Source organism: Sturnus vulgaris, chromosome 7 (genome assembly GCF_052056855.1).
Source record: "Sturnus vulgaris isolate bStuVul1 chromosome 7, bStuVul1.hap1, whole genome shotgun sequence".
NCBI lineage: Eukaryota > Metazoa > Chordata > Aves > Passeriformes > Sturnidae > Sturnus > Sturnus vulgaris.
Genome location: NC_142249.1, coordinates 25,397,787 through 25,411,023, shown reverse-complemented (window position 1 = coordinate 25,411,023; position 13,237 = coordinate 25,397,787). Strand labels below are relative to the sequence as shown.

Sequence of the window (13,237 nt, the reverse complement as noted above, 5' to 3'; positions counted from 1 at the left end):
ACAGAGCTGTGTGAAGTGAAAGCTGAGGAGGAAGAGGAGGAAGCTGAGGACGACCCTTTGAAGCGAACCGGGATATTTTTTGGAGGTCTGGTTCGGGACATAAAGCGCAGGTACCCCAAATACCTCAGTGACATCAGAGACGCCTTGCACAGCCAGTGTCTCGCAGCCGTTCTCTTCATCTACTTTGCTGCTCTCTCTCCTGCCATCACCTTCGGGGGACTCCTAGGTAATGGGCCTGCTTTCTGGTCTGCTCTTTGCACTCTGGGACACTGGCTGTGCCTGTGTGATGCTATTCTGGGGTGGGCTTTGATGCTGTTTGCTCAGGGAGAGTGGTAGTGCTGTGCCTTGGCGGCTGCCTTGTTCCCTCCCTGCCATTTGGCTTCTCCAGCCTCGGCTGCCCAGGCTCCCTCCATGCTCCCTCTATGCTCCCTGCCCAAGACAGGGCACCTCTGACTGATGGGATGGGCACCTGCCTCCTCTGCCTGGAGCTGTGCAGCCTGCTGTCTGTGGTGATGGTACCTATGTCCAGGCTATAACACTCATGCATTGTTCTCTTTCCCAGGAGAGAAAACTGAGGGTCTCATGGGGGTCTCCGAGCTGATAATCTCCACCTCAGTTTTAGGGATCCTCTTCTCCCTGCTTGGAGCCCAGCCACTCCTGGTCATTGGCTTCTCAGGGCCTCTGCTGGTGTTTGAAGAAGCTTTCTACAAGGTACATGTGAGGTAGTGTCTGTGCTTGGCACCTGCCCACTCTGTCCTTGCTCTGGAGAGAGCAGCTGGCATTTCTCAGCTCTACAAAGGGTCTTTGTTAGTGTGAACTCTTTGAGTCCTTCCAGGCTGCTCTCAGTTCAGCCAGAGCTGCCCTTGGCTCTGCTGACCCTTTGCAGTCCCACTACTGGGGCTTCTTCCTTCCGTTGTTGTATCCATTATCCCTTGAGGTATGACACTGATAACAGTACTCCTCTACATGCTGACTCTGAGGAGAGCACTGTCCCCCAGCCCTGTGCTGCAGCTCATTGGCATAATGAGCACTTGTAGCTGCATCCTAAAACTTTGTTGTCCTTTGAAGACCATTTCACCACTTTAACCTGTGTCCAGGTTTCCTTCTATGGGAGCTCAATAACATTCAGTGTACCACCCGTTTGGGATGTGTCATACATTATTCCCACCTCTAAGGATGAACCCAAAGGTGTGTGCAGAGGTATCCTGGCCAGCCAGGATGGATATGTTTCTTTTTCTCAAGTAACATGACCTCTTTGTTCTTGGAAGCATCCCTGTATCACTGTACCTTCAAGTAGTAGATCTAATTCTTCTCCTTTTCTCTGACTCCTAGCATGTCTGTGTCTTTGAAAAAAACATGGTTTTTTCTATAGCTGGATTTTCACCTTGTCAAGAGTTCGGAGCTGGTGATGTTACTGCAGAGTGGCAATCACTCTGCTCTCCTATGACTGCACTTCTCCCTGACCGCTTTTGCTTTGTCCAGTCACTGTGTACAGAGGAGTGCCTCTGCCTGTGGTGGTACTGAGGAAGGCTGCAAAGGGAGGGATGTGATTTGTCCCAGAAATAGTTAGTGTGTGTGGATGAGCAGAGGCAGTGGAGATGGTCTCTGTGGTGGTAGCCTGGGGGCTTTTCTCCACACATATACAACTGTCTATATGCAGGGTGCTGTCTGAGATCGTGGTGGGATGTAGCAGGATGCTCAGGATCTCCTTTGTAGGGAATAGGCTTGTGCTGTAGAGTGCATGGAGCAATGGAGAGCTGTGTTTGAGCAACGGCACCTCCATATGGGTGGGATGGGGAATGTTATGCATGGGCTGGCTTCAGCAGAGCATGAAGGAGGTACTGTACAAAGACTGGAGTGGTAAAGATCTGCTTGGTGTGAGCTGTCAGGTGTTAATACAAAGTCTGAAAATTTACCTGTGATTCTAGCCATGAATTCACTGATTCTGTGCTGGATGCCTGAGCAGATGTAGATGTTTTTTTCCAGGACAGTCTTTGATCTTAATGGGGAGTGGATGCAGGAGGCAGCCTGAGGAGCCATGAGTAACTCCTTCCCCTTTCCGTTTCAGTTCTGCCAGACACAAGGCATTGAGTATCTGACAGGCAGAGTGTGGATTGGTTTGTGGCTCATCGTCTTCATCTTCATTATCGTGGCAGCAGAAGGAAGCTTCTTGGTGCGCTACATCTCGCCCTTCACCCAGGAGATCTTTGCTTTCCTCATCTCCCTCATCTTTATCTATGAGACCTTCTACAAACTGTACAAGGTGAACCTTCCCTGGGGAGATGGGCTGCTGCATTTCTTAATCCCTCAGGAAACTGCTGCTTTAGCACACAGGAGGCGAGGGAACAGGGCCAGCTCAGCCACAGCTTTCCTAGACATTCTGCAGAGCAGTTCTTTGCTGGTCTCATGCCTCAGCCCAGCTGGCTCCTGTGCCACTCCAGAGGGTGGCAGGAAGAGCCCCAGTGTCTCCCTCCCCTTCTCTTCCTGCAGGAGGCATTAAAGAGGGGCCACTTTTCTCTCCCCAACCCTCTCCAGTTGGGTAGGTTGTGAGGCGAGGTGATGGATGCTGGGCTTGTCCGTGCCCACCATCTACTGCCCTCCCCTCTCCACAGAGCAGGACACCTCCTTCCCCTTGCCCCCAGTAGTGACAGTGGCCCCTGCCCCTCCTTGCAGTAACTTGTCTGCTGCTTCTCTCACCTGCTCAGGTGTTTGCAGAACATCCTTTGCTGAAGTTCTACCCACCAAACGTGCAGAGCAGCCTGAATGCCAGCGTGCTCCCTACGGATGCGATGTCTCTGGGAACCAGGATGCAGCCCAACACTGCTCTGCTCTCCCTCATCCTCATGCTAGGCACTTTCTTCATTGCCTTCTTTATGCGCAAGTTCAAGAACAGCCGCTTCTTAGGAGGAAAGGTGAGAACTTTATGGGATTCACATGTTAAGGGACACGCCAAACAAATAATACTTCTGGCTACAGACTTTAATTCTCCAGAACACTTGCACATCCTCCAAAGAAACACCAAAAATCCTTTAAATTTAAGATTTTAAATTTCAACTTAACCTTGCAGGAGGGATGGTAGCCCACCCTAGGGTGCAGACAAGAGCTGACTGTTGATGATGGTATCTGCACTGTCTTGCTCCAGTGAGGCTTGCTGGAAAGTCCTCTGGACCTTGGGAAAGCTTCTTGGACTGGGTACAAGTCTGTTAAACTAGAATATAGAAAGAAGAGCTTTCAAGTTTTTCTCTTTGGGCATCTCTCTACATGCAGGGCATCTGTGTGATACCTGGAGCACTGTCTAAATAGGCCAGCAGGAGCAATTAGCCAGTAATTTAAGAGCATGTTATGTGGGCAGTGGGATGCACAGCCCCATGGGTCAAGGCTGGGTTTCCTTGCCCTGCCCATCACCAGTCTCAGGTTTGGAGTGGTGCTTGGCCCCATATGGGGCTTCTCTTTGCCATAGGCTCCCATAGCAGGATACATGCATGGAGCTGGTCTGTTCCTTTTGCTGATGACAGGTCTGTGTTCTGCAGGCACGGCGGATCATCGGAGACTTTGGGATCCCCATCTCCATCCTGGTCATGGTGCTGGTGGATTACACCATCACTGACACATACACACAGGTAGGTGCCAGCACTGCCCTCAGAGCCTCTCCTGCAGCCCAGCATTAATCCCTGTGGCACTGGGCTGCTCTTGTGCAATGGGGAATTTGTATTTCCTGCCTCTTTAGTCATAACAGCACAAAGCAAACAGAAACATTCTCCTCATCCTCACTCCCACGCTGAAGGGAAGCTCCAAGGGTCTTGCTGAGGCTGAGGCCAGAGCTATGGGGACTGGAGTGCCCGCTATCCCTCTGGTCTTCCAGCTGTTGTAGGGGACGGTTTAGGGGCTTTAGGGAGATCTAGTGCAGTTCATTCCTTGTTGTATCTCTAAACACTTGCAGTCAATCAACAAGACATAAACTGTTAATGCACATTGAAGAAGGTGGCATGTAGAATGATTTTAGTGGGGTATTTGCAATGATTTTAGTACTCAGTGTACTTATTTTTAACTGTAGGATACTGATACTTTGGTTATTTTATCTCAGACACAATTTTTTTCCCAGTTCAAGCGCAAACTCAAGTTTGGTAGCTTCATGTTATTGAACAAACCTATCTCACAGGTTTCATTTTTTCTCCTTTTTCAGTAGATATGGAGTTAGATATTTTTGGTTTGTTTTTTTTTTTTTTTCCCTAAGATTGGAAAGAGGGTGAAAAGTATTTCCTGTTCATCATGCAAGCTTTTTATCAAAACAGCCCAAGGCTTGGTGGAATCCAAATGCATTTTTATTCATTTGAATTTCAATGAAAAATTTCAGTCTCTCAGACGTTAGTAAAATCATGCACTTTGTTACGTTCTTTTCATACCCTTCTACACTTCTACAGTTAATATCAAAAGCATTATCATTTTAGTATTAACTCAGCATATGTACAAAGCTTTCCGAGAAAATGGTACTTAGTTACACAGCTTAACTCAAGGACAAACATTCCAGAAATATTATTCATACTTATGCTGATTAACATAAATGCAAATCATAAACTCTGCCTGCAGTGCAGATAGCAGAAATTGCTGTAGAGCAGCACAGAGCCAAGGGTTCAAATGCTGATGAACGCAGGGTCAGGATGATGTACAGCTAGGAGTCTGTGTGGTCTGATGGGAGAACAAACATGATATTCCTTCTGAACATGGTCACGGTGAGGTCATTTCTACAGAATGTGGCCACTTCTGGGGTTTGCAGTTCAAAAACAATGCTGTAAAATGTCTCAGAAAAGCCTTGGAAAGTCTGGAAGGCCACCTCTGAAAATGGTAGGCAGTTCAGAACACTTAATTTGTCCAAGCAGAGATCAAGGAGCATTTTAACCACGGTCTGCAAAGACTGACATGGGGGTGAGGTTCCTGAGGGAAGATACTTCCTTGGTCTCTTGGAAAAAAATGACGGGAATTTAAGTAGCTGAAAGGAAATGACACAGGCCCATGGTAGGGAACATGGTTTTATTTGCAGTGAAGGGGATTATCCATGAGAAAGTCCTGCTCAGTTCAGGGTGGCTTATCCCATCATCTGCAGCATTCAGACCAGGGAGAGCAGGAGGATCAAAACCATGTGAGGCTATGGGCTTGTTTGTATTAATGAGTAACTGCTGGGTTTTGCACCTACACCACCAGAAGCTGAATGTCCCCTCCGGCCTGTCAGTCACATCCCCTCACAAGCGTGGCTGGTTCATCCACCCCATGGGCAGTAGTGGGACCTTTCCGCTGTGGATGATGTTTGCCTCTGCCATCCCTGCCCTCCTGGTCTTCATCCTTATCTTCATGGAGACACAGATCACTACGTGAGTACCTCCCCCTCCAACCTCAACCTGTACTAACCCCTAGACAGGCAAGGCCAGGATAGGTGCTGATTCACTTGGAGATGCAAGAGGCATCCCAGAGGAACAGCAAGAGCAAGATCCTGGCAATTTCAGACTGTACCTTGGCTTCTCCCATCATTTTTTTGCTCCCCTCTTGGCATATGGTGTGGTGGAGACCTGCCTCAGCCAAGTACAGGAGGAAACTTCAAACCTGAGGCTGACAGCCACCATCCCCCTCCTCAGCCATCTTCTTGTTATCCCCATGTGTGCTGTCTCCAGAGAGCAAGTGTTGTCCCCAGCTGCAGTACTGTCCCTGGGCACTGACCTGGGCCTTGCACTGAGCCAGGTTCTATTTTCTTTCAGGCTGATTGTTAGCAAGAAGGAGAGGAAGTTGCTGAAAGGCTCTGGCTTCCACCTGGACCTTCTGCTCATTGGCACTATGGGGGGGCTTTGCGCTCTGTTCGGGCTGCCCTGGCTGACGGCAGCGACAGTGCGCTCTGTCACCCACGTCAACGCCCTGACTGTCATGAGCAAGGCCATCGCACCCGGGGAGAAGCCCAGGATCGAGGAGGTGAAGGAGCAGCGTGTGACCGGAGTGCTTATTGCCGCCCTTGTCGGTGAGCCTCTGCTCAGGGAACGAGAGGGGGGAGATGTCAGGACCAAGCACTGGAATCTCCTGGCAGTGTCCCTGCCCCGTGGGCCTGTCTGTGCCCTGCCTGCTCACTGCAGGACTGCCCACACCTACCCATTTTGAGCTTCCTTTCCCTTGCACCCCAGGACACAGGAGATGGGAGAGGGACGGAGGCTGAGGTGCATTGCGGAGGGGCTGGTGTGGGACACGCATGCCCTGAGCTCTGTCTGTGCAGGTCTGTCCATTGTGATGGGGAACATGCTGCGGCAGATCCCCCTGGCTGTGCTCTTCGGCATCTTCCTCTACATGGGGGTTACATCGCTCACTGGCATCCAGCTCTACGAGCGCCTGCTCCTGATCTTTATGCCATCCAAGCACCACCCTGACCACATCTACGTTGTCAAGGTGAGCAAAGGCAGGTTGCACAGAACCAAGTAATGAGGAAAAGATGAATAAAAAGCAGGTGAGGGGAGGATGGTATTTTGCTAGAGTGATACTTAGCTTGGTGACCCTGCTTGGCTGCAAGTTTGTGCTAAGAAGTAAGTGCAAGGCATGCGCAGATGTGGTACAATGCTGGTAGGCTGCTCCCAGGAGTGTATTGCCAGGATATCGTATGGATGGACAGACAATTTGTAGGAGTGATGCACTGCTTGAGGGGGTGGAAGGACACTGCAGTGCCAGGGGGATGTGGTGCCAGGTAGCACAGAGGCTGCTGTGTTATGGTGTCCTGCCTGGCTGTAAAGGCAGGTAGACTTTTACAGCAGCAGGTACTTTGCTCTACTATGCTATGCAGAAGAGTTTTGTTTTGCCAGTTGGGTCTTTGTTAATCTGTGTGGAAAGGTAGTGTGTTCTTAGACTAGATTTACCTACTAGGTGAAGACCTGGAGAATGAATCTCTTCACCTGCATTCAACTGGCCTGCATTGTGCTGCTCTGGGTGGTGAAATCTACAGTGGCATCGCTGGCCTTCCCTTTTGTCCTGATCATGACAGTGCCATTGCGACGCTTCGTGCTGCCCCGCTTCTTCCACGACAGGGAGCTCAAAGCGGTGAGTAGACAGCTATCCTCAGTCTAGCTTGTGCTGGAATGAGATTGAAGAGGTTTGGTAGCCTGAAAGGCTGGGGGATCATGGGCCAGCAAAGCCTTGAGGGTCCTTGCTCAACAGCAGTAAGTGGGTGGATGGCTTCCTTGGGTCTTGTAACCCTGAGAGTGCAGTATGAGATGGATGGGCAGCCTGGGGCAAGGAAACAGGTTCCTACCAGGCAGAGGCCTGGAATAAGGATTTCCCCTTCCATCCTGTGGTTCATTCATCAAGAAACACACCAATTCCCCCACTGAACCAGTAGCATATCAGAGCCTATGGCTGTTGGCACTTCAGCATGTAACCACAAGTGCCAGGGTGCTGGCAGCTCTTTAAGAGCTGGCAGCTGCTCTGCTGCTGTCAACATCCTGAGCTTTTGTTGGGAGGAGAGCCTGGAGCAAGACCCAGAAGTAAGTGCTGCCAGCAGGGGGAGAGGAAGGAGCTATAGTGCTGGACCAAAGCCCCAGGCATTAGAATAGAAAGGGCATTGGGCTGGTGGCGCATGGATGGGCATGAGGGTTTAAAGAAGGAGCCTACGGGCGCTGGGGGAAGGAGAAAGAACTTTGCTTATCCCAGCACAGCCCAGCTGACTGTGTTGCTGTGTGCTGGTCCCTCTATGCCCAGCTTAACCCCACACTGGGGGCAGCTGTGGCCTTCATAGCCTGGTCTCTGCCTCTTCCCAGCTGGACTCAGAGGATGCGGAGCCCAATTTCGATGAGGATGGCCGGGACGAGTACAACGAGCTGCACATGCCTGTGTGAGCTGGGAGCTGCCCTCCCTGCTCATGAGACAAGCGGCTCACGCCTGCTCACCCCTCCCAAGAACTAACTGGAGACTTGCTGTGAGTCACACTGTCTCTTGCCTGGACCAATGAATGGCCGTTCCATAACCTTGCAGGATGCAGCCCTGGCTCTGGCTGCCCCATCGCTCGCTCAGCAGAGGCTGTGAGTCTCTCTCCTCTTGGACCTGGTGGGCTGAGAGATGCCTCTCACATCCCAAAGCTGTGTGGGTCCTGAGTGCCCATGGGTCAGGGGTCTGTCCCCTCCCTGCTGGAGGCAGCCTGTGCCTGGTCTCCAGGTGGTGAAGGGAAACCATGCCAGCTGGTGCCACTCCATTCCTCTCCACTACCGTGACACTTGCGTAGCTTGGGTAGCTCAGCGTGTGACACTGAGCACTCACAGGAATGGGCTAGAAGCTGCCTCTTCTCCCAGGCCAGCAATCTCCTTATTCAGCTGGCAGATGCCTTGCTCCTGCTCCCTCTGTGCCCTTCTAGGAGTGCTCACACCAGGCCTCTGCCACAGCTACTGGCCCATGCGGCTGCTGCAACCTGGCAAAGAGGGACTGGCACCCTGGCCCAGTCCTCCAGACCATCTTTTGTCCAGTCACTTTCCCACATGACCATTTTCAGCTCTTGCTTGACGTGGAAGAGGCTGTTTGGCTCCTCTCCCTCTCAGTTTTCCTAGCCTTATCTCCAAAGGCAAACTGCACAGGGAGGGAAGGCTGGAGACAAGCAGGTATCTTGAAACCTTCAGTGCTTGCCCTCTTGCAGAAACTAAGAGGAGTCCTCTGCCATTCTGCACCTCCACAGAGGTTGCAGGAGTAAATACTCATCAAAGGGCTGTATCCCAGTTCCTGATGCCCACATTCCTGTCTTTGAGAACAAACCTTATTTGAAAAGTTATACAAGAAACGTAGTGCTGGAACACAAACCAGTCCTTTGGTCCCCTCCCTTTCCCTGTGCAGTGATCCTCTCAGTCTGGCTCCCTGCAAGCCCACAAAGAAGTCACTGAAACCCCAAACCCAGTTTTGCTGCCATACTGAGATCATGTTTCACATCCAGCAGTGCCCTCCACGTGGGAAGGAGCAGCACTTAGGATGCCCAGCACTCAGCCTCTGGGCAGCTCCACAGAATCACAGAATGGGTCAGGTTGGAAGATACCACAGTGGATCATCTGGTCCAACCTCCCTGCCCAAGCAGAGTCATCCCAGAGCACATGGCACAGGATTGTATCCAGACAGTTCTGCAATATCTCCAGTGAGGGAGACTCCACAACCTTTCTGGGTAACCTGTTCCAGTGCTCACTCACTGCTCAGTAAAGTTCTTCCTCATGTTCAGGTGGGACTTGCTGTGCATCACACCTTTCCACCTGCCAGCTGTTTGCTGGGGTGTCTCCGAGCCTGCAGCCTTTCTTCAGAGGTGGCCCAGAAACTGTTTGATGGTGCCCTTGCTGCCCCTGGAAACTCCAAGTGTAGTGTCAGAAGAGAAAGGCAGCCCAGCCTCTTCCTGATGGTCAGAGCTGGACTGGTCTTCCAGGGGAAGCTAGGATGCTCACTTCATCATTCGATTTGGGAGACGACACTGCCCCCATTCCCACTTACCAGCCTGGCTCCTGCAAGAGATGGTGGGTGCTTCATTACCGGGAGGGTCCAATGCCTTCCTTGGGAGGCTGCAGAAATAATCCATCACAGAAAGAAGCCTCCCCTGCAGCAGGTCCTGCCCACAGCCTGGCCCCCTTACAGGGCCCAGGGTGGAGAGACGAGTGTCTCTGTGTGTCTGTGGCCATATATGTCCTGTCCTCCCTGTGTAGTGTAGGAGGCCTGTTGTTTCTGTGCATTGTGACTCCTCTGACTGTAGTGGAAACAGCTACACCAATAAACTCTTCACAGGAACTGTGCCTACGGCTCTACACTTTCAGTTTTATTGCCAATGGCAATTAACTAAATGTACTGAAATTATCCAGCACAAAACTTCCTTGCCCACCATAGCCAGCAAGGTAGCAAGCCCCAGCTGGAGCAAGGACTGTCACCATGTTAGCCACTACCAGCATGGAGGTGGGCTTTCTATTATCATCATCAACAAGCAGACTGGTTACTGTGGACTCAGCCTCCACATTGGCTGCTGGAAACAGGAGGCTGAGCCCTGTGTTTAACCAGAAATGCATTCTCCTGCCTGCTTGCATCCATGTGTATGTGCATGCTTGTGCCTGTGTGCTTGGCAGCACTCAGTGCCCATCTCCTTGTGCATTCTATAGCCACATGCCAAATGGCAGGCCCATGGGCTGAGCACAGAAGAAACATCTCATTAAACACGTTGTTTCCATGCTTTCTACCCAGGCAAGAACTGAGCCAGGTCCCTGTGAGCTACTGGCTGCCTGTAGCCCACGGTGGTGGATTGGGTGTCCTCCAGTCTTGCTCTCCAGGGTGCTGCTGCTGGGAGTAGGTGGAAGTCCCACCGCCCATGGTCAGTCACTGGCTGCTCCAGGGGCTGGCTGCTGAGGCAGAGGGCTGAGCCTGCCCAGGCATACAGGTGGTAGTCATCCTGTTTCTGAGCTGGGTGTGCTGTGGGGCAGGCAGTGCCTGGCCTTGCAGCACCCTCTCCAGGGCCTGGCAGTGCTGCAGAACCTGCAGGAGAGGAAGCAGTGTGGGTGCCTATCTCCTGAGAATTCGGTTGGGTTGGATGGGAGAATCCATGACCCACAGGCTGCTCTGCCATGTTAGGAAACATTTCCTCTCCCATTCCCCACTCCTCAGCTATCCTTCCTCACATCTGAATGTCTAAACCAGCAGGCCATTGGTTTGGACTGGAGAGATTTTGGCTGTACCTAGTCCCACAAGATTCACATCTCCACCTGGACATGCAGCCCTTCCTGTGCAGTGCCCCCGACTGCAGCAGTGCCCCCACCCACCCTGGTATGCAGACCAGGGAGCACAAGCAGAGCAATTCGTGCCCCTTACTGCATCAACCCTCCAGATGGGGATGGGCCTGACCTCCAGCTCCAGCAGCCAGTCAGGATGCTGTGGTGGTACTCCTCTAGCTCCAGACTCCTCTGCTGCTCCTTGGCCAGGGCAGCCTCACACTGGCAAGCCCTCATACCCATACCTGAGCTCTGCCCCTCGCCCTACTGCTGCAGGCACAGGAGGCAGATGCGCTTGGAAACACGACAGGCCTGAGCACGAAGGGTGGCTGCCCGCTCCCTGCGGTGCAGCAGAGCCAGCAGCTCCTCCTGGCTCTCCTGTAGCTGGGCTCGCAGCCCCCCAGCACTGCTGCCCGTCCCTGAAGGCTGCAGTGGGATCATTGGCTGAGGCAAGCCCAGGGAAGAGTTGGGCTGCTGGGGGGCCCTACTGCATGGAGGAGGCTGTACAGTTCTGGGAGCAAGCCCTGCTCTGCTCCATGGTGGTGGCTGCAGTGGCAGTGATGGTGACAGTGATGCTGATGGTGGCAGGGAGCGGCTGTACCTGCTGCGGTGAAGAGAGACCCACTTCTGGGCGAGATCTCCTGTGGCCAAGCTCTGATGAAAGACATCAGAGACCAGCCTCAAGACCTCGACAAAGGGCCTCACATCAGCAAAGCCAAAGAGGTCATGCAAGCTCTGGGGGCTGAAGACCCTCTGGCTGAGGGTCCCCCCCTGCAGCAGCAGCCCCCAGTTACGCCAGTGGGCAAAGAGCTGTGCGGCCAGGTGGGGGATGGATGCCAGTAGGGACCACTGAGTAGGGCAGGCAGCTGGCTCCTCGTGCGTGTACAAGTTCTAACAGAGAGGGACCATCACCCTGGCATCAAACCTCTCCTTCAGTGTGCTCAGGTGCTGCAGGTAGGAGGCCAGCCAGTCCACGTAGCTGCTGGCCACGACAGGGCTGCCTGAGCCAGGCTGGCAGTGGGCAAGCCTCTGCAGGTGCTGCCAGCTCTCCACCTGCCCCAAGGGGCTCCGTGTCAGCGCCAGCAGCAGCATATGGTACAGGCTGTGCAGATCAAAGCCCTCCTGGCACTGCTGCTTGTGCTTCATGAAGGTGCTGATCTCCCCTTCGAGGGCAGAGTAGAGGGCCTCAATGGGTGGTGACAGTGATGGAGAAGAGTCGACCAGGATCACAGCTCATCCACGTGGTCCTGGGCCCTGGATGTGCTGGAAAACACACTGCACCAGGATGCAATGTAGGCAGGATTGCTGCAGGGGCTCTGGTTTGGGTCACACATGTGGACTCAGCAATCAGTTCTACCAAAGGCTGGTGTGCTGCTCGAAGAGTGGGACATCTGTCCAGCTTGGAGGAGTCAGTCCTGGTTGCTCTGCAAAAGAGAGATAGTAGGTGGATGGAGAAGAGGGCAACAGGGAGGGACTGCAAGGAGTGCACTCCATGGGCTACCCCCACTTTAGTCAGACCAGAGGAGGAGTGAGGGGCTGCTGGGTGCTGGCACACCAGGACCCTCCTGGGTCACAAAATACTGCTGCAGTGCAGAGGGGGAGTAGCTGAGGGGCTGCCTGCAGATTCAGATTCATTCACAAAGCCCTGTGCTGGGGAGAAGACCCCAAATTGGATGTCTGCAGGCTCCCAGTTCTCCCGGGGGTGCTCTGGGATGGGGCAAGTGTTCACTTGCTCCCTGATAGGAGACTCATGCCAGACCAGGACTGCACTCCTACCAGAAGTTTCTCCCTCTTTGAGAAGAGGTTTATCTTTACAAAAGTAAGCCTGTCCAGAGACTTAAAAATAGAAAGTTCATTCCCAAAATTATCAAATTTATTATTTTAAACAACTATATTGTTTAAACAAACTGTTTGGGTTTCTGTTTCTGCCACCTGGGTTCAAGTACACTCAAGTTATCTTCTCCAGTTATTTTTGTTCTCTGCAGGCAGGAGGGGCTGGCACACCTCTGTTGTCAGACACCACTGGCACACATTCACACCGCCCTATGGCTGGGAAGTTAAGGAAACTGCTAGTTAAAACCATTTCTACAACAAAACTGTGAACAAGAGCCAGCAGAGTTTCCCGTTTCCCCTGTGTGTCTGAAAGTTCTTGCAGGAGCTTTTGTGTCTGCTTTTCAGACACTCAAACTTCATTAAAATAAATTGTGAAAAGCTTTTTTCCTCTTCTCCATAAGGAGGGGTTTGTGGGGGGTGTGGCAGGTAATGGCAGGAGACAGCAGCACAGTGCATTCTTCACACTGGCAGGATTGAGAGTGGCTCGGGTTTGCAATCCTTGACACAAGTGGGTTTGTTCAGATGTGAATTGCACCATTTTGGGGAGAGTGGAGCTGATACTGAGTGGGACAATGGTTCAGTGTAAAGCCCCAAGAGCAGCCCCAGCTCAGTGGTGCTGAGGTCCTGCTCGCTGCTGTAGATGCCAAGGACCACTCTGAGCAAGTACTGCTGAA

The 13,237-nt window shown here is 52.3% G+C and overlaps 1 protein-coding gene across 2 annotated transcripts in view; it reads left to right on the top strand.

Annotated features, from left to right (window-relative positions):
• Nucleotides 1-9,770, top strand: part of SLC4A3 (solute carrier family 4 member 3) — a 33,619-nt gene extending 23,849 nt beyond the window's left edge. The window contains exons 14-23 of one of the 2 annotated variants that reach the window (XM_088168152.1): nucleotides 5-226; nucleotides 563-711; nucleotides 2,069-2,263; nucleotides 2,706-2,912; nucleotides 3,531-3,620; nucleotides 5,200-5,366; nucleotides 5,748-6,001; nucleotides 6,251-6,420; nucleotides 6,889-7,062; nucleotides 7,779-9,770. In XM_088168152.1, the coding sequence (XP_088024278.1) occupies nucleotides 5-226; nucleotides 563-711; nucleotides 2,069-2,263; nucleotides 2,706-2,912; nucleotides 3,531-3,620; nucleotides 5,200-5,366; nucleotides 5,748-6,001; nucleotides 6,251-6,420; nucleotides 6,889-7,062; nucleotides 7,779-7,856 (1,706 nt within the window). In that variant the 3' untranslated portion in view covers nucleotides 7,857-9,770. The remainder of the gene's footprint in view (nucleotides 1-4; nucleotides 227-562; nucleotides 712-2,068; nucleotides 2,264-2,705; nucleotides 2,913-3,530; nucleotides 3,621-5,199; nucleotides 5,367-5,747; nucleotides 6,002-6,250; nucleotides 6,421-6,888; nucleotides 7,063-7,778) is intronic. The other variant, XM_088168153.1, reaches the window with a different exon arrangement.
• The last annotated feature ends 3,467 nt before the right edge of the window (nucleotides 9,771-13,237 follow it).